The sequence below is a fragment of the Perissodus microlepis genome, chromosome 4, assembly GCF_051167445.1.
Source record: "Perissodus microlepis isolate ML-2025 ecotype Zambia chromosome 4, ASM5116744v1, whole genome shotgun sequence".
Classification (NCBI taxonomy): Eukaryota; Metazoa; Chordata; class Actinopteri; order Cichliformes; family Cichlidae; genus Perissodus; species Perissodus microlepis.
In genome coordinates this window covers 747501-766116 of record NC_140464.1, presented here as the reverse complement: position 1 = coordinate 766116, position 18616 = coordinate 747501, and the positions used below count along the sequence as shown (strand labels likewise).

Sequence of the window (18616 nt, the reverse complement as noted above, 5' to 3'; positions counted from 1 at the left end):
CATCTTCACCTGATGCCAGAACCAACTCGGCTGTCTTCCTTCTTCTCCGACCTCGGCCAACCTTCAAAGGAGGCTAATTTCATCCACTTGTATTTGCAATTTTACTCATGCCAATACCCAGATCTCCGGACTGCAGGTGAGAATGGACATGGACTGGCAGGTGGAAACTTTTCACTACGAAAGTTCAGCATGCAGCTGCAGACTACCATTGTTTCAGGCCAGTTCATGGCACAAAGTCAAGCATGTCTTCATGGTTGTTGGACATCACCGAGTTTGCCTTTTCTCTTCAGTCCGGTTTGTGACATTCATGGACGTGAAGCAGGAACCTCAGAACAGCAGTGATCTCCAGAATTCCCCACCTTGCAGCCGAGTGTACAGTGATCACAACGACAGTCGAGACCTCCAACTCTGAGGTCTTTGAACTCATAATATTAAAATTTAGGTTTGGATCAACTCTGGACTGTAATGGTTAAAGGTTGTGAGGTTTTGGGGGGGAAATTTGGCACAAATTTTGTGAGTCACTTTCACGTCATAAGCCCATTACCATTAGGCTGAATAACCCGAGTTGTGTTGTGCGGAGCGTGGTCTGCGGTCCTGCTGCAGGGGAGGCGGACGCACCTGAGCGGCATCTGCAATCACGCCTCGTCAGCTTATGATCTGAACTCGGTCCTGACTGATTGTTGTCGTTGTTGAGAGTGAGCTGTGAGCTGAAAAGCTGCAGCCGTGACCGTTATTACAGCAACCGTAATAACGGTCACGGCTGCAGAAAAGCATGAACGGGTGGTCGGGTCTGTCGTGGATCCTTCACACGTGTGTTGAAGATTTTTTGGCCCAAATCGGGACTTTGATATTGGATCTTGGTGAACTGTTGACCCTTTGATTGGCAGTTTACACCTTAAATCTGTAAAAGCTCTGGACTGGAGTGCATAGTTGGAGAGGAAGATGTCAACATCAGCAAATCCACATAATTAACTGAGCTGGAAGCGTTACAGGTCTGTTTCTGTCTTTGCGTCTCAGTTCTGTAAAAAGGAACAAGTGTCAGCTCATCAGCCGACACTCTGGATCTGAGTTTCAGCCTGATGGGTTTCCCTCCTGGGTCTGGCCCGTTGGACTGTGCTCAGCAGTTTGGAGGTCCGACAGTTTATCTGATGTCGGGTCAGCTGCTGAGGAGGGTAGGATTCAGCTGATGGGTCTGTTTGAGTTCTCTCATTCATCATCAGCATCGCATTACTCATGCTCAGCCATGAACGCGTGGATTTATGCCTCCGCCCTCTGAAGTCGAGTAGAGGTCATACTTGGTGTTTTGGCTACCAGCTGTTTGGTGTTGACGACTCAAGCTAATCAGAGTCCACTTTACTTATACAGCATATCAGCACAGACCACCGTTTTTGTTTTTTAATTTTCCCTTGTAATAACTCAAACCAGTATCAAACTGCTGCTGAAAATAGTCCCCAACAGAAATACTATGTCCTTTTGCTTTCACAGTCACAGAGGTTTTTGGTGCACCACTGCATACCTCTTTGCAACCCAACAAAACCAAGCAACCTGCAGTAACCACTCTCCAGTCGGTTGGGGAATCCCCAGCTGGTTTTAGGCCTGCGTTAATGGATCTAAGTCAGATCCATCATTTGAAAAATGATGAAGAACTTTAAATAAAAGCCAGAGAAACACCAGAATGAGTTTGAGGTTCATAGCTACAGACAGGGTATCTGATAGATGCACAGCTAACTCAATGCCAGCTGGCCACTTATGAACAGACGAGTGCAGGGCTGGACTGCCAATCCGGTGTGCCGGGCATTTCCCCGATGGGTCAATTGAAAGGCTGCTGCACACCAGCCCTACAAGCACTGGCAGCAGCCCATTCGTTCATTTTCATTACTGACACTGTTGCCCAATCAAATATCTTAATGCCACCTGGCATAACTACAAGCTGGCCTCCTCAGCTTGTAGAGCAGTTAATGTAAAGAAGTGGCAAAAAGCCAGACAGAAAAAGAAAGAAACTAAAAATAAATGCAGCAAAACGTGTCAAATTAACGATATGTTCGCTGTCGAGCTGCTGCAGCGTGAACTTCAGTACTGTTGGTGCTGCAGGGACCGCCGTCTCAAGAAGAGAGTCAGGAAGTGAAATTAATAAGGTAAGAGCACAGATGGAGGGATGTATTTACGGCCACGAGCCGCTCCTTTCCTGTCACAGGTGCCACTAAGAACTAACCCAACAGCACCTGTACCAACCTGACTCAAGATCACAACTTTAAATATCAATAAACTAAATGAAAGATATACCTGCACGCTGCTGCTGACAGTGGCATCAAATAGTTACTCGTCATATGAGTTGCTGAAGGTTGGCGTCTTACACTCATGAGGATCTGGCAGCAGTAACGATGCCCATCAGCCGCCATCGCTGCTCGAAACCACAAAAACATCTGTTTAGTCGATCTTAAGAACAATAATCAGCACCTAAGCTGACCTGATGCAGCATCTTGCCTTTTATCACATGAACACGGTGAGACAGTGGATTTGATGGGCACTATTTTCAGAGGCGGAGGGATTTGGTTGCTGCTGCTGGTGATAACAGTAGTAACCGCATTCACCCAGAGAAACACAGAAACATCCAGACTGTTGTTAACATGACACTTTATTGATAAGTGCTACATGTTGTGGATTGATCGACGATCGACTGCAGGGAGGGCGGGGCTGACGGATGATGGTGGGTGGGGCCGGTTTACTCGTACAGCCAGGACTGGGCGCATGGGGTGTAGGTGACAAACTCCTCGGCCTTGAACCACAGGTCGACCTCCATCTTGGCGTTCTCCAGGGTGTCGCTGCCGTGGATGATGTTCCTGTGGAGATGGAGGTGATCGGTGCGGATCAATAACTGATCAATGATTTCAGGGTTTGTGGGGGGAGGGGGTGGGGTTCTTTCAGAAAGCTAATAGAAAATGTCTCATTTCAAAAATGCGTTAATATTTTTCACATTTTGTTAAGACTTTAAAATATTATGAATTTAAGAGATTTCATTAACATTTTGTGTTTTAGTTTAGTTTAATGTCTTAACACACACACACACACACGCACGCACACGCGCGCACACACGCACACGCACGCACACACAGCAGCTGGACAATGCAGTGGTAACACTACTTGCTTTTGGAACTTCAGGTCGGGGGTTTGACTTCCGATCATGGTGTGTGTGTCCAGTAAGGCTAAGTGAAATATGGTACAGTGATACTGATGATGCTACGGCCGGGGGGAGCCGGGATGGAGGACTGGGAGGAGACACTATTATCCCACTGAGATCCTAATCTTTACTACACTGAGTTATTACTGGCTCAAAAACAACAGTGTTGTGAGTTGTGTGGGTCCGTCTGCTCTGCGTGATGTTGTGTTATAAAACAGAGGCAGTCATGTCGTGGTCGCTTGCTCACCTGCCGATGTTGATGCACAGATCACCACGGATGCTGCCGGGCTTGGAGTCAGCGGGGTTGGTCTCACCCAGCATCATCCTGGCCAGCTTCACAATGTTCTGACCCTCCCACACCTGGAATGCACAAACACACACTTCACAAACTGCTGAACTGAATTTTGATGTTTATGTTGAAAGGTGAACATTTTTAGTTCTTTTTCTACTTTAGTGATACAGGAAGAACAAATGTGAAACCAGTGTAATCCATAGACTGTATCTAAAAGACGGACGAGACCACTGTGATGTCACCAGTTTCAGTTTTCTGTCACCATCACGTCAAATTAAATATTCTAAATTGTCAGGAACTGCCTCCTCGGTGGACTTGCTGCTCTATAGGGGGCGCTCTTGAACTCGCCCAGAATAGAAGTAAAATGTAAACACTGTCTTCCAGTTTTTGACAAAAAGTCTCAAGACCACTGACAAAGTTGTATTTTAAACATAGGTTATTAAAATATGTCAATAAAGAGAGAATGGTTATTACAGTAGATTTTATTGAAAATAGATACATATGAAAACCAAATAAGATTTTGAAATCTATAATGATCTGTTTGAGGGGGGTGGCGCCCCCTTAGTGGCGCCCCTGCTGATAGCGCCTTCTTGGCGATTGCACCCAAAGTAGAATGTAGATCCATTAACCTCACAGCAGCCATATTAATGGTCAGATCACATCATTAAAAGGCTCCAGCTGCACAAACAAGGTCAAGAGGTTCAGTTGAGGTGAAGCTAGCAGACAGCTAGCAGCTACAGCCTAAAACCTAAGTCGCCATCATCCACCTGTCAGTCAAAAAGGCCACGCCCCTAATAATGCAAAATTTAAGCCTTAATACAATTTAAACAGGTGAGTTATAAAAAACAACAGCTGTTTGTGTATCAGGATGTAAACATCTTTATTTCTGCTGTAAACGTTTAACATGGGACTGACTCGCTGCTGCAGCCTCTAGTGGATGTCAGAGGAACTGCAGTTTTAGGTGCCTCATATTTCCTATCAAACTCAAACTGTTTGCAGTTTTGTTTTTATCCCCTTTTGGTTGCAAACGTGTGCGAGGTCAGGCTAAATAAAGCTTGAATGATTAAAGTCTCCTGTGTGCGCCTCGTTTGTCCGGTGGAGGTCGGAGCACGATGCCTTGAACATGAGAGGGTGTGAATAGATGGAGAGACGAGTGAGGCAATGGAAAGAGATAAAGCGAGAAAGATATGTGTGTGATGGCGGCGCTAGAGGCGAGCTGAGTGTGTTTGTATGTGTGTTACCATGGCGAGGACGGGTCCAGAGGACATGTATTTGCAGAGTCCAGCGTAGAAAGGCATGTCCTTCAGGTCCAGGTAGTGCTTCTTCATGTGGTCCTCAGAGGCCTGAAGACACCAAATACAGGAAGTTACACATTCATCGGCGAGTCAGTCACTGGGTGGCCACGCCCCAACGACGGGACCAGTATTAAACATGAACTTTGTGTTTTATTCAGTCAGGCCTGAAAGCAGCAACACTGAGACCATAAACTCATCAGCTGAGCATGAGGCTTCTATCCAATCCGAGCTCTTTATGAGCACAAGCGGTGAAACAAGCCTCAGTTTTTTTAAACCTGAGGTTACATCCATGTTTTATCCACACTTGGACTGCCAAGAGGAGGGGGCTGGAGGGGGAGGGGGGTATCAGGTGTTTTATTGCATGTTCATCATGAATCCACCGAGACGACTGGCTTCACTTCAACAACGCCAAGCACTCAGCCCCTGTCATCGCCTCTAATCGAACACCTCCTGTCACACCTCCTGTCACACCATGTTGCTTGGCTCGCTCCAGCCTTTTACATCGTCTCTAATATTTATACCGTACCGGCTCGAACACTTGGACTCTGAAGATCATCAGAGAGCCGTGAGCGTGGCTTCATATGAGCAAAATTCTGAAATTACAGAATTTACATGTAGGATACAGGAAAAAAAACTCAAGGTAGTGACCCTCGTCTTATTTCCTGTCATGTATTTCCTGTTCCTGTGTGGACTTTCATACTAAACATACTGAAGTCTCGAATAATGAGCTCGCTTTGCACAAACAGGCTGCTCTAAACACTCACTTTATGCTGTTTTTTCTAATCTGGGATCTGTATGACGTCATAGAGGGAGCATAGAAGCCCCACCCACCTGCTGCTCAAATCCAGTTTTGCTAATCAAGAAAGCTGCCTTAAAGGGGGAGGAGCTTTCAGACATGCTTGGTGTGAGGTAAAGAAGGATTATTATGAATGGAATTCATGCAAAGCTGCTTTGTAACTCTGTTCTGATGAAGCTGGTTCAAAGCCTCAGTTTAAAGCTGACAGCTGCACTTTTATGAACAAATGAACTGTAGCAGAGAAGAAACGCCCCCTGCTGGTGGTCAGTATGTGCTGATCAGTTGTTTGTATGTGAGTTGTGGCGCCTGGCGTCGTTTTTACCTGCACGAATTTGGCGGCGACCAGCCTGAAGCCTCTATGCTCAAAGCGCTTGATGATCTCGCCACACAGTCCTCTCTGGACGCCATCGGGCTTCACGGCAATGAAGGTACGCTCCATGTCTGCTTAGGAGGCTGCACAGGAAACAGGAAGTGATCAGTCAGCCCACAGGAAACGTGATGAGTTCTTTGATGAGTGTTTGTTTGACAGCACACAGTGTGTCCTCAAACTAAACCATACAGAAATATTTTATAATATAATTTGGGTTTTTTTTCAATCAAATGTAAAATTTGATCGATAGTTTCCTAAACATGTTTAGATTTCTGCAGAGGAGGAGGAGCCTGCAGGGCCGAAGGCTTAAGTGTTTTTGGATGAAAAAGAAGCTGGAGATGTGTGAAGGAGACACCGCTGAGCTGAAACCAGTTACTGCACGGCCAGAAGGAGGAAAACGACCCATCTACCCCGAAAACCACATTTGTCTCATCTTTGTCTCTGTGAGTGTCTCCTCCTCCTCTTCCTCCCTCTCAGGTGTGTCTGCTTTATCCTGACACATCTCATCACATCGTCTCCTTCAGTCACAGCTCAGTGAGAGCTGCTGACATTAAATTTCCCCCTGATGTGAAACCAGAGCTGCCTCTGAGCTTCCTGGACCACATTTTCTTCTTCTCCCAGCGTAGCAACCGCCGCTCGAATCTGAGCCTGCTCATAACTCTGGACAAAGCGTCGGCGTGCCGGAGGTCCCGCTGCTAATTTTACTGCCCGCCGGAATCTGCTGGCGTGACGCCGACAGCAGCTGAGAGCAGGTGTGACGGCCTGCTGTTAGGGAACAGCTGCTCTCAGCATTTCTATACCTCCAGAAAATGTTCTCATTGTGAATATATGCATATTTAAAAATAGTCCTTGTCTGCACAAACTTGGCCACGTAAAGATGATTCTGATAATCTGAGATTTCAGTGAACTAAGTGAGACCCTGATATCTGACACCTCTGAGGCTAAAATTTCAGCTTTAAAGATGTCATGATTGTAATGTGCTCTGAGGTTTTAAAAGTTCAGCCTCGATATGCAGAAATTATTTTATTTGCTGAAAATTTACAAAAACCTCCAACAGGCCCGTCAAACTAAAAACAAGAATTCTGATGAAAAAAACGTGTTTTTGGTTTGTGAAACACGGATTTCGCAGCTCATTCGTGCACAAGGAAACAGCTGGAGAGACGGTCAGAGAAAAAACATTTGCTGCTCCTACATCACCAATTTAACGCTTCATTTTTTACCAGATTTAAACTGCAGATTTCTGCTGCAGACTTGCGACATAATAAACATTTTTAAAACATTCATTATTCCTTTGACATGTTTTCCCTAAACTGAGTTCATTAAACTGAACATTTTTAAGACAAGTTCAAACTTTACTGTTAGAAATTCACTAGTTTCTAACAGTTGACCATAAAGCTGTCTGATGTGGTGTCTCTCTGCCTGTGGGAATAATATGAGGCTGAGGAGAGCATTATGTTTAAAGTCAAAGACACTCTGTAAGTTCTGTCCCCGGTGGGCATGTTTGGAAAGTTCCAGTTAAAAAAAATGAGTTATAGTAGCATTGATTTGATTCCATTACTTTTGGTTTTTAAATGCACCTTCATATCACATTAGCAGAGCTGTGACACCACGAGTGCAGCGGGCTGCAAAGTTGCAAAGTTTTGCAAGACTGAAGTCATTTCAAAAAGAAGGAGAAAGTAAAAGTAAAGTTGAAGTAACTTCATGTTTTTAAATTTAACGCAGCTTAACTGCTGAGAAAAATCCAACCTTTCATTTTAATCCTAGAAACGATAAACCTGCAAAACGAGAATCCCACACACGATGTCACTAAATAATTTTATCATATTTAGTCTGTGAAGGCGCAGATATCATATAAAAGTGGATTATTTTTTATCAGCTGTAAAGTTTCTGTGCAGATCAGATTTTAACTGGAAGCTTAAATTTTATATTTTGAGTGATTTTATACCAAAACTTAAGATATTTCATCAAATGTATGAGTTTGAAAATGTTTTGTAAAACATCTTTTTAATATTAGGAGAAAGTTGCTCATCAAATAAAAATCTGCTGCATACGTGTGCGTCTGTGTTTGATAGCTACCTTGGTTCTGGGATGGGAGAAGAACTTGTGGAGACGATCTGCTGGCAGCGGGGATGCGATCACCAAGGCCACAACGCCACAGAGCGGCTCTATTTAAAGGCTTCTCTGCGGGGGAGGGGCTCCAGAAATATATATATATATATGTGTGTGTGTGTGTGTGTGTGTGTGTGTGTGTGTGTGTGTACAGTTGGTCCAAATCTGTGTCAGTTGTTGACAGATATTTATGTGTGTACGTGTTTTTGTTTGCCTGTCTTTGTGGGGACCAAAATGTCCTCAAACAGCAAACATTCTTCTAAAAACTGCAAACTTTAATAAAAACTCTCCACTTTAAAAGACCTCCTTTATTCACTTTTTGGGGGGTTAAAATATCTTATTGTGTGTAACTACAAAATGTCTTCATGCACATTTAACAGTTTTATCTCTACAATCATCAAACAGTGATTGTAGATCATCATCAAGCAGAGGCTCAGTTACAAAAGCAGAGAGAAAGATAAAGTGACGAGCTAGTATAGAAATATGTTATGTTCAGGTTAGCGGTGCTGACTGTGGAGCTGATTCAAGCAGCAGCGGTTTAATGGCTAAAAGCCATTTCACCATGTTTGGCTTGAACTCTGCGCACCACAAGCTGACCCGACCCTGCGGATCTGAGACACCTACCCAGCTCAGCACTCATACCCCTGATATATTTTGGGCCCATACCATCGAGAGACTTGGAGACAAAAAGTGGGGCATTGCATTTTTCTCTATATTTAGCAGGACGTGAGTGGAAGGAGCTGAGAATCAAAGTAATGTGCTCTCTCTTCTTGGTGTGTGTCAGGGTTAAAGCAGCTGCAGCATTTTAAATTCATTTATACTTGTTTTATGTAACGAGCACATGACAGACTGGAACCAGCTCCCAGCCTGGATTCAGCAGACAGACATCTGCTGCTAAGATCAGCCTTTCCTTTTTGCTGAAGCCCACAGTTAGGGCTGAATCCTCCCTGAGTTACACTGCAGTGCTGCTGGGGCATTCCCATGATGCACTGAGCTCTTTTTTCCCCACTTCCCAGGTGCTTGAACGCCACCGATGCACGTCATTAACCGTCATCTTTGCTGAAATCCCCGCTGTGATATCTGTTATCTAGGGTTTGTTGTTTCTGCCTGTGTTGAACCTCGATCGTAGTTCTGATCTCTGAGCTCCTTGAACACTTTTCTGTCTCTGTCTTGTCTGATTTCAATTTCAATTTTTCAATTTTATTTATACAGCTCCAAATCAGAACAACAGTTGCCTCAAGGCGCTTCATATTGCAGTAGATCGTACAATAATAGATTTCAAGTCTTATTGAATAAACCGTGCTGTTCATTCACTGCTGGAGCCTCTGCTGGTCATTAAAGGAACTGCAGCCCCGGATGCTGATTATTAGAAATCTGTGAACTCGTAATAATACTGTTTCCTTTTATCCTTTCCTCCACGCTGTTTTCCATTGCTGCTCTGTAAGTTGAAGAGGTGCGATTCTTACATAAGGGAGGTCGATTGTTATATAACAACTGAAATCGCACTCGCTTCTGTACGAGTCTGAAGCTCCAACCTTCACCCTTCCCCCAATTTGACCCTAAATATAAACCTTATCCTAATCAGGGATGGAAATCACCCTCCTCCCAAGGGGCACGCCGTCGGGTCAACAGTCCTGAGGAGGGGACAAAAGGATCCTATCAGCTGAAATGAAAACACACACCCCCTGATCACGCACACACTCCACCTGCTAATGCTCTTATACTGTGATGCACTTGGACCTGCAGAGCCACAGCTGTGAGACCTCTTCTTTCCTTTCACTGACCCACAGAGTCCCACTATCCCCACAGGACTCCTTTAATTCAGGACTGCTGTCTGTCTTAACTTCAGGTTCAACTCTTCCCCAGAGGGCAGACTGACCTGAGAGTTAAAGACGCTCCAGATTCTTTCAGCTGCAGTAAAATGATCAGTGTGGCTGTTCAACCAGCTGTTACAGTAAAGCTGCCTTGCTCAATGTCAGGTGATCATTGCTAATCAGAAAACCAGGACACAGTATTCATATGCATGTGGTGCAACTTAAAAAACAAAAACAAAGAAGCAGCAAAAAAACACTGAATATACTTCAGTAAGTAAGAAATAAGTAGAAATATGTATTTCAATAATAATTATTGTAGTATTACTACTGCAGACATTTAAGGTTATTCTACAGTAATAAGTCATATTCTCTGAAATCCTGTGCTGGTGCTGGCTGCGCTGTGAGGCCAGAAACAGAAACTTACACCTCAATTTAATATTTATAAAATAAAAGAATCATCTGAATTAAAAGCCTTGTGCAGCATGGGTCACTATCAATACCATGAAGGGATTCGACATATAAAAACAAAGGTGCTGTGTCGGCTGTGGTCATGCTAGTCTAAGCAGCTCGGAAAGAAAGTGACTGAACTTTTTGAAGTTTTGAGCAGACCTCTCATCAGAGGCGAAACCATACTGAAGACGTCCAATCACTTCTTTCCAAGCTCCTCCGACCGTGTGTGGGTGACAGGATGGAGCTGGCCTATCATGCTGGTTTCCATCCAGACCAGGATCATCTACAAGGCTCAGGTTTCCCAGCAGCTCAGAGACAGTAACAAACTGCAGCCACAAGATGGCAGCAATGTACAGGATGCTGCAGGAAGAAGCTGATGACTTTGTACCATTTTTTATTTTTTCACTGGAAGGCAGACAGTAAACATTAAGGAGTGATCTGCGCTGTTTCAGTGAAGGTTAACTGTGAGGGCACTGATTATGGCAGAATTTGTAATAATTATTTTGCACAGCTTTTACTCTGAACATCTGGACAGACACCATATTGTCTAAAAATTCACTCTCCCATCCAAATCATTGCATTCAGGTGTATCATTTACCTGCATGGTCACAGGTGTATAAACTCGAGCATCTAGCATGCAGACTGCTTCTCAGGAGCTCAGCTTGTTCCAGCGTGCTGCTGTCGTAGGCTCTGCAGAGCCAACAGATACAGACCTCCAAACGTCACATGGCCTTCAGATGAGCTCAACAAGTTTTGAGTTTCCATGGTAAGCAGCTGCATCCAAGCCTTACATCATCAAGTGTTGATGCAGTGGTGTAGAACACGCCGCTGGACTCTAGAGCAGTGTCAGCGTGTTCGCCGGACTGACCAATCACGCTTCTCCATCTGGCGATGGACGAACGAGTCTGGGTTTGGCGGTTGCCGGGACAACGGTACTTGTCTGACTGCGCTGTGTAAAGTTTGGTAGAGGGGGGTTATGGTGTGGGGTGTTCTTCAGGAGTCTTCGTGCTTCAGCAGACCGAGACACTGCGGACACCTTCATGTTCCCAGTATGTGGGACCGGTGTGGGGATGGCTCCTTCCTGTTCCCACATGACTGCACACCAGTGCACAAAGAAAAGTCCATAAGGACACGGACGAGCCGGTTTGGTGTGGGAGGACCGGACCGGCCCGCACAGAGTCCCGACCTCAGCCTGATCCAACACCTTTGGGACCGATCAGAGCGGAGACTGTGAGCCAGGCCTTCTCCTCCAACATCAGTGTGACCTCTCACATGTGCTTCTGGAAGAATGATCAACACTCCCCATAAACACTCCTGAACCTGAGGAAATCCTTCCAGGAGACGTACAGCAGCACACGGTGGGCCGACATCATAGTCCACCCTGTGGATCAACAGTGTCCTGTTACAAAAACAAACAGAATACTGTTCCTCACATGATAACACGTCTGTCTCTATAACTTTATATTAGCTGCAATCATTACATTAGTTACTATTAATCAGCTGAGTTGAGGCTCACAGAGACCCCACCGAAGACAGCTGGTGTGTTCATGTGATGAGTCTCTGACGACTGATGAGTAATAAAAGAACACCAATAGGAAGTGACGAGGCTTTGTGTTGTTGTCCAGAGGTTTTATTTCAGTGTCTGTAGTGTGACAGCAGAGGGAGCGCAGGTCTGCGGGAGGCGGGGCCTCTCGCTGGTTGGCTTTACTTTCAACCCTCCCCTCAGAGCTGCCTAATCAATAGCTCTCCAATCAGTGGAATTATCCACAGCCTCTCTACGCTCGTCTTCTCTCTGCTTTAACATTTGATGTGTAACAATTAAACATCTCAAGATAAAGTGCAGTAATACAAATAATCTGAGTGTTTTCATTTTATGGAACAAATATGACAAAAGGTTCAACCAAGAAGAGAGTTTGAGTTTGTATGTGTAATGTTGTAATTATAGGAAACAGTAACGAGAACAACCTGAACCGTAACATTAATAATTATGAGCTTAATTCAATGATATACAATTAAAAACATATTTTCACAACAGTATGGAAGCTGTGGGTTGTAATTTTTTTTAATGGTTCAGCTTTTTACTTAATATATTTAAAAAATTTGAAACTTGCTCTTGAAAGACTCCTGTTCCATGATAATGTAATACAATGAATTTAAAAATTACAAATAAAATTGTAATTTTGCTGTGAAACGTCCGCCCAGTCTGACGCTTCTCTTTGTACAATTATACAGAAATTATTTCAAGAACTTGTAAGAATTTGTAATACAGTCGTCCCTCGTTTATCGCAGGAGTTACGTTCTAAAAATAACCCGCGATAGGCGAAGTAGCCAACTTTTCACACTTTTCTCTTGTTTAAACACTCTGAAAGTTCAAACCTTTGTAGAAAAATAAGTCCAGCATTACTGAATGTTTTCAAACCCTCTTTTCAGGTCCAGAAAACAGGAACAGAGCAGCTGCCACAGAATTCAGCATTAATGAATCAATAGTACGGAAGTGGAGGAAGCAAGAAGAACGAGTTGAGTAAAGTTTGACTTTTCTGACTGTTTTGTTTCGCTTAATGCGCCTTATAATCAGAAAAATACGGTAACGTCCACCGTCCTTTAGCCTGTCCAGAAGTCCAACTTTTTGTGCGATGGTTAGCATCTTCCGCTGCCTTCTGGGTGCTCGCGCAGGAGCCTCTGACGGTGCAAACGTTTCGTCGACATTGTGTTTGTTGGGGAGAAAACAAACATACAGTACAGCACTGCAGAGTCACACTGCTGGGATTGAAGATTTATGTAAATGTGACAAGCTGAACACTTTCTGTACTGTACAGGAGACACGGCACGGAGGAGAGTGATTGGCAGTGGTCTACAGCCAATCAGGACACAGAACACAAGGTGCTGTAAAAGAAGAAGAAAAACAAAGCAGCGACGGGTGAACTGCGTTATAGCGAGGGACCACTGTATTAGAACGTGACGTTTTAAATCATTAAATTGCATAATTATTAGTTATAATAATTATAAAACTCACAAAAAATGAAACCTAATTTTCAGTTTAAAATTACTTTGTGTAATAAAACTTTTTTAAAGTGACTTTCTCACTTTTTTCATGTAATGTAATAAAGTTCATTTATTTATCTCATGATATTGAACCCTGAGAAAATCTTAAACACTTTCCAACCCTATTCTCAGAAGTTCCACAAATTAATATTTATAATATTAATAATGTTTCTTATTATACAAATTTCATGTGACATTGACTTTTTAAAACGATCAGAGACAGTTATAACAGAAACTTCATTCTTGAAATCAAATTCTTTTTATTGTTGTTCTCTTATTTCTGGAAATCTAAAATAAAATCTAACGATTACATTTTTTCCTGTAAAACTGCAAATGTCATATTTTATTATTTTTATATTATTATTAAAGTGCTGTTTAACCATACATGAAAATCTTTGAGTGTTTTGTGTTACGATGCCATCCCTCCGAGCCCCGCCCCCATCAGACCTCTGCTCCACTGACATCGTCTGTCTGACGTTCACAGAAATAAGGACTCGTTATCGATGTAAACAACCACTTATGTACAAAAAAGAAGAAACAAAAAGAACCCAAAGCTTTAGATAGAAAACAACAGAACGGTCAAACTGAGGCGTTAACTGTACAATTCATAAAGTCAGAATCATTTCTTTCTGTCATCACTTTACACTTTATCTCACTTTTACAAATAGAAAACACCAAATTAAAGTTTCTCCTTGAGTTAGTGCTGCTCTCTCTCCGCTCATACATAAAATATAGTCTCCGTTAGTATTTTCCTATTTACACGGATGCAATATGTACACTTTAATTTTTTCAGTGTTTTTGTTCGGGCGACAGCGCAGACGGCCTCGACCCAAGAGGCCGCCCGCCTTCCAGAATCATGGATCCCAGCGAAGTGCAGGCAGAAACCGTGATTGGTCAGTGAAACAGGAAGGTTTGCTGCAGGAGGTTGTGAGATCGGAAATGTGCGAGGTGAGGTTAGCTTAAATCAGGGTAGAGTCGAGATTCAGGACATCCGTTTCTGCCGGGGACTACGGTGGGATCCACGATAGAGCGCCTGACACCCAGGAAGTGGTCCTGAGAGAGCCACCGGCAGACTAGTGATGATCTAATAGTAATCTTCGCTGGGTTTCACACTTTGTACCCGCCAAAACCGCCGCTAACGTCGCCGCCTCGACAAGACCTTTAATATCAAATACTCTGGAAATCACAGGGAGCTGCTCTGGACCTCCGATTTTTGGGAACATTTTATAGTTCAAACGTTGAACGTGTTGTTGTTGGGATTCGAGACTGAGAGAGCACACTTGCGAATTTTGAGTCATCATCCATTGAACTTCAAATTTCTTCAGTTTAGTTTCTTGGAAGTTGAGACTCAAACGGCAGCGTTTAGGTTCTACTTGAATTTCTAATTTGAGTATTTGAATTTAAAACTTTTTTTCTGGGGAACTGAAACAAACCTGCGAACTTTGTGTGGCTCCGATTTCTGACGAGTGAGAAAGACTGAATATAACGTTCAGGCTCAGATAGCTATCCCAGCACACCGCCTGTTCTCCTACAGTGACCAGTAGTTTCTGCAAATCTGCAAGCCACTTTGCAGGCCACCTCAACTCCTGTTGTTTATGCCTTTACTGAAGCCATGAAAAAGCACTGAAGCTTTAGTCAGACTTGCTTTCTTGGGTTTGCTGTTGGACATTTGGACTTCTTGTAAAATTTTTATCTCTCAAATAGTGAAATTCAGAGTTTGACTTAAACCTCAAATTAACTTTTCTTCAATCAGGATTTCTGTCTCATTTTTTGGGAAACACAAACGTGTTCCTGAAAATTCAAACTTGCATTCCTCGGAGCTCCATATCGGATAAAAGGTCTTGTTGAGCTGAAGACGTTTTGAAGCTCTCGTCCGGTCCAGAATCAAGTAACCTCAGTTCAAGTCCTGCACAGTCAAGCTGGGACTAAAAGCCTCAATTTGACGAGTGAAAATGAGGCATTACTCAGTGCTTAAACCACCAGGTTCTTCCCAAAAGCCCGGTTTAAGTGAACGGGACTCACAGAGGTACGAGCAGCTCTGGGCTGTGCTGAGGACTCGTTTCTGGACGGGACCGGCCTCGCTTTCATAAACAGGATGTTATGGTACAGATGGAGAATGAAGAAGTCTCACTGACCACCAGAGCTGAGCACAAAGAACGTTTTCAAACCATTTACACATTTTCAGCTGAGCCGCCCTGACGCAGCGAAGCTTCAGTCCAACAAAGAGATGGCTCATCAGACCGAGTCAAAGAAAAACGTGATGACGCAGCAGGAAAAGACTTCCAGCTCCCGAACATCTTCCATCTCCAACAACCTTCTGTTCAGACTGAAGGATGCTGTGAACTGGATGATTTTGTTACGTTCCCCTGAAAGGGTCCAGGCGATAAGGGAAAGTAACAAAAAGTGTCCGGATCAGAAAAAGGAGACAGAGGCAAAATGAGACACGCCTCAGATCACTGAGACTGTCCTCACAATCGAGGATTCGGCCGAGAGAAGCGAGCACGGACGTCTGGAAGTCTTTTCCTGGGAATCAGATTTTTTAAAAACTTGACGTGAACTGAAGAAAGAAGAAGGCGTCAGCCTTTTGTCCTTCTGTCTCGACTCCTAAAACCTTGTGCAGGTTTTTCCTGCACACATCAGTCCTGACCCCAGAAAAAAACCACTCCGAAACATGACAGCGCCACACTGTGGTGGAGCAGGTCACGGTCGGCAAGGTGTGCGTCGGACAGCCCGCCTACGGAGGCCCACAGGGGACACGTAGGACATTCACTCTGTGGGCAAAGAGCGGCGGGCGGTATACGATGGTGTAGCCGAACCAGCTGAGCGACGTCAGCTCTCCGGCACACCTGTCCAGGGTCTAACCTTCTGTACCACCTGACCCGCAGGCCATTAAAAATCGAGCAGAAGGACTGACTTTCTTCTTCTTTGCCGTCAGGCGAGCGGCTCTTTGACTCAGAAGGTAAACGTCTGCGCTCAGGCCTGGCGGTGCTCACAGCATAAAAACAACAGCTCTGTAGATTCTATTATTATTAATATTATTATTATTATTATTATTGTTGGAGTAAATATGACTGAAGTGTGATCAGCTGTACAAACACAGAACCAACCAATTGCAACACAACTGAACTGAACTCTACTGAAAGCAAGAAAAGGAGTAAACAAAACCTCTGTGTGTCTCTGAGCCCTGAGGTTCGCCAAAGTGCTTCGTTGACGCCATGCGCTGACCGACCAGCTTCGCTTCCCGCCACTACCCTTATTGCCGTGGACCCCGACCACCCCGATGCGCCGAGTCAACCGAAGGGAGGGCAGCTCTGTGGGGGCGGGGGCGGTCAGGGGTCCTTCCTTAAAGCCGATTGGTTGGTCGGTGTGACAGCAGTTAGATCCAAGCGTTGAGCGAAGAAGTGTTTCCGCCCACTTCTCTGTGTCCGTGACATCGGCATGAGCGCAGCCGATCGGCTGTCACGTGATCATCAGTCCAATCAGCCAACGGCCAGCAGCGTTCTTAAAGGACCAGACCCGTGTTTTCCTTCAGCTCGAAAGATTCCCGACCCTCAGAGGAGAGGTGCATTCTGGGTAGAGAGAAAGAACCTGATAAACTCCGAGCATCGTACCAACTTCAGGTTTTACAGCGCGGTGTCAAACATACGGCCCGAGGGCCAGAATCAGCTCGCCCAAAGATAAGTAAAACCTGCGGCTGGTGAGTGAACCTGGTGTGGACGCAGGTTTGTGACGCACACTGTTAATCGTCGTAAGAGCGCTCCTCAGGGTCACCGGTGGGACCTATCATCAGTTTAACCGGACAAAACGCCGCCGCACACTGAGAAACTACCACGAAGCAGGACGTTACGCCAGAGCCGCCAAGACCGCTCGATTAATGAGATGAATTATTCAATATTTAATGATGCTTGAAGTATTTTAACCCTAAAATCTTCCATCGATCGGTGTGAATCCACTTTTGTTCAGAGAATCAGAGGATTGTTAGTTTGATGAGATCAGAGAAGCTTATCTGGAAATGTGTTTAACTTCACACTTCACTGAAGTTTCGCAGTTAAGCGTCACGAACAGGCTCAAACCTCCTTTTTACATCAGAACGACTGAAAATCTGAATTAATGACACGAAAAGACGTCGGTCATAAACCAGCATGAGGACAACCACTGTGGTTGCTCCTCGAGCGTCACTGGAACACAACCTTTGTAAGAGCCGCTCATCTTTAAGTGCCGCAGTCACTTCTGTTTTATTTCCTGCTTCTTTTATTCCTCAGGTTTTCCTCATGTCTCTACTTTGTCTGCACCTCAGCCTGATTACAGATTTGGACTTTGGACTTTGACCTGTCTGCACTGCTCAAAACACACTGGTTTTACTGGTTCATTTCATCTGCTCTCAGATCAGACTGTAGCTGCTAGAAACCCTTTCAGTATAAGAGCCTCAGAGTGAACAGAACTGAACCTGAAACAGACCCCATTCCCACGTTCAGCTGAGCGACAGCCGAGAGGTTTAAAAACACGGGCGTGGTCCTTTAAAAGCTGACGGGCGCTGACGTTCATCAAAGTCCTGAAACAGAAACACCGAGGAGCTCTCCGGAGTCGTACGGTAGAAAACCAGCATCTACACGTCCTCGAACGCACCGCGATGACCTCACACAGTGTCCGTGGTGTGTCTGACATGGTCAGTGAATGCATCATCAGAGTCCGGTGTGTTCAGGTACAGGAATGTTCTGGAAAGCTCTGATGTGTGAGAGAGTGGCTGACTTTGACAGAAAACTCGATGAAATGCACGAGATCCAAACTCGTATCCGGGAGTTTGGAAAACTGGACCAGTTCCACCTGCAGGAGAGCTGCTCCGGTTTCACCGGGTCCACACCTGCAGCTGCTCCTCAGCCTGTGGACGCTCGTGGATCTCAGAGCTGAAGAATCCAAGATGGCTGTTAAAGAAACGCCGCCATTGTCAGCTCCACACTTCTGCTCATTTCACGTGGTCGAGGCGCTCTGAGACCTGGAACGTCTTTACTCTCGCCGTCTTAGGCGCTCGCAGCGGCTGAAGGTCAGCCGTCAGATTGTCTGCAATCTGAGTGGTGGAGTGCCACAGGAGGAAAAGCAGGAGGCGGAGCCTGGAGTCGGAGAGCATTCAGTCCCGACTCGTGTTTGGAGTTTCTCTCTCCACGTATGGTTTCAGCACTTTCTGATTTACAGTTTACTCTGATTTGATTTCACATTTAAATGTTTGGCTCGATGAGCACTTGGGGGTTTCGTGCCGCGGCGCTCGGACGTCC

General features: G+C 44.8%; 2 protein-coding genes across 2 annotated transcripts in view; both read right to left on the bottom strand.

The window, feature by feature from the left end:
• Window positions 1–2617: 2617 nt before the first annotated feature.
• LOC146387899 (nucleoside diphosphate kinase B-like) lies at window positions 2618–8124 on the bottom strand. Its single transcript, XM_084924931.1, has 5 exons — window positions 8008–8124; window positions 5884–6014; window positions 4712–4813; window positions 3426–3538; window positions 2618–2840 (listed from the first exon to the last, which is right to left on the bottom strand). The coding sequence occupies exons 2-5, from the start codon at window positions 5998–6000 to the stop codon at window positions 2723–2725; spliced, it is 450 nt and encodes a 149-aa protein (XP_084781057.1). The 5' UTR covers window positions 6001–6014; window positions 8008–8124; the 3' UTR covers window positions 2618–2722.
• Window positions 8125–11912: 3788 nt separating this feature from the next.
• rapgefl1 (Rap guanine nucleotide exchange factor (GEF)-like 1) overlaps window positions 11913–18616 on the bottom strand; it is a 33540-nt gene continuing 26836 nt past the window's right edge. Inside the window, exon 16 of the mRNA XM_084924930.1 lies at window positions 11913–18616. This exon is cut by the window's right edge and continues 605 nt beyond it. The gene's annotated coding sequence lies outside the window, so the exon portion shown is untranslated.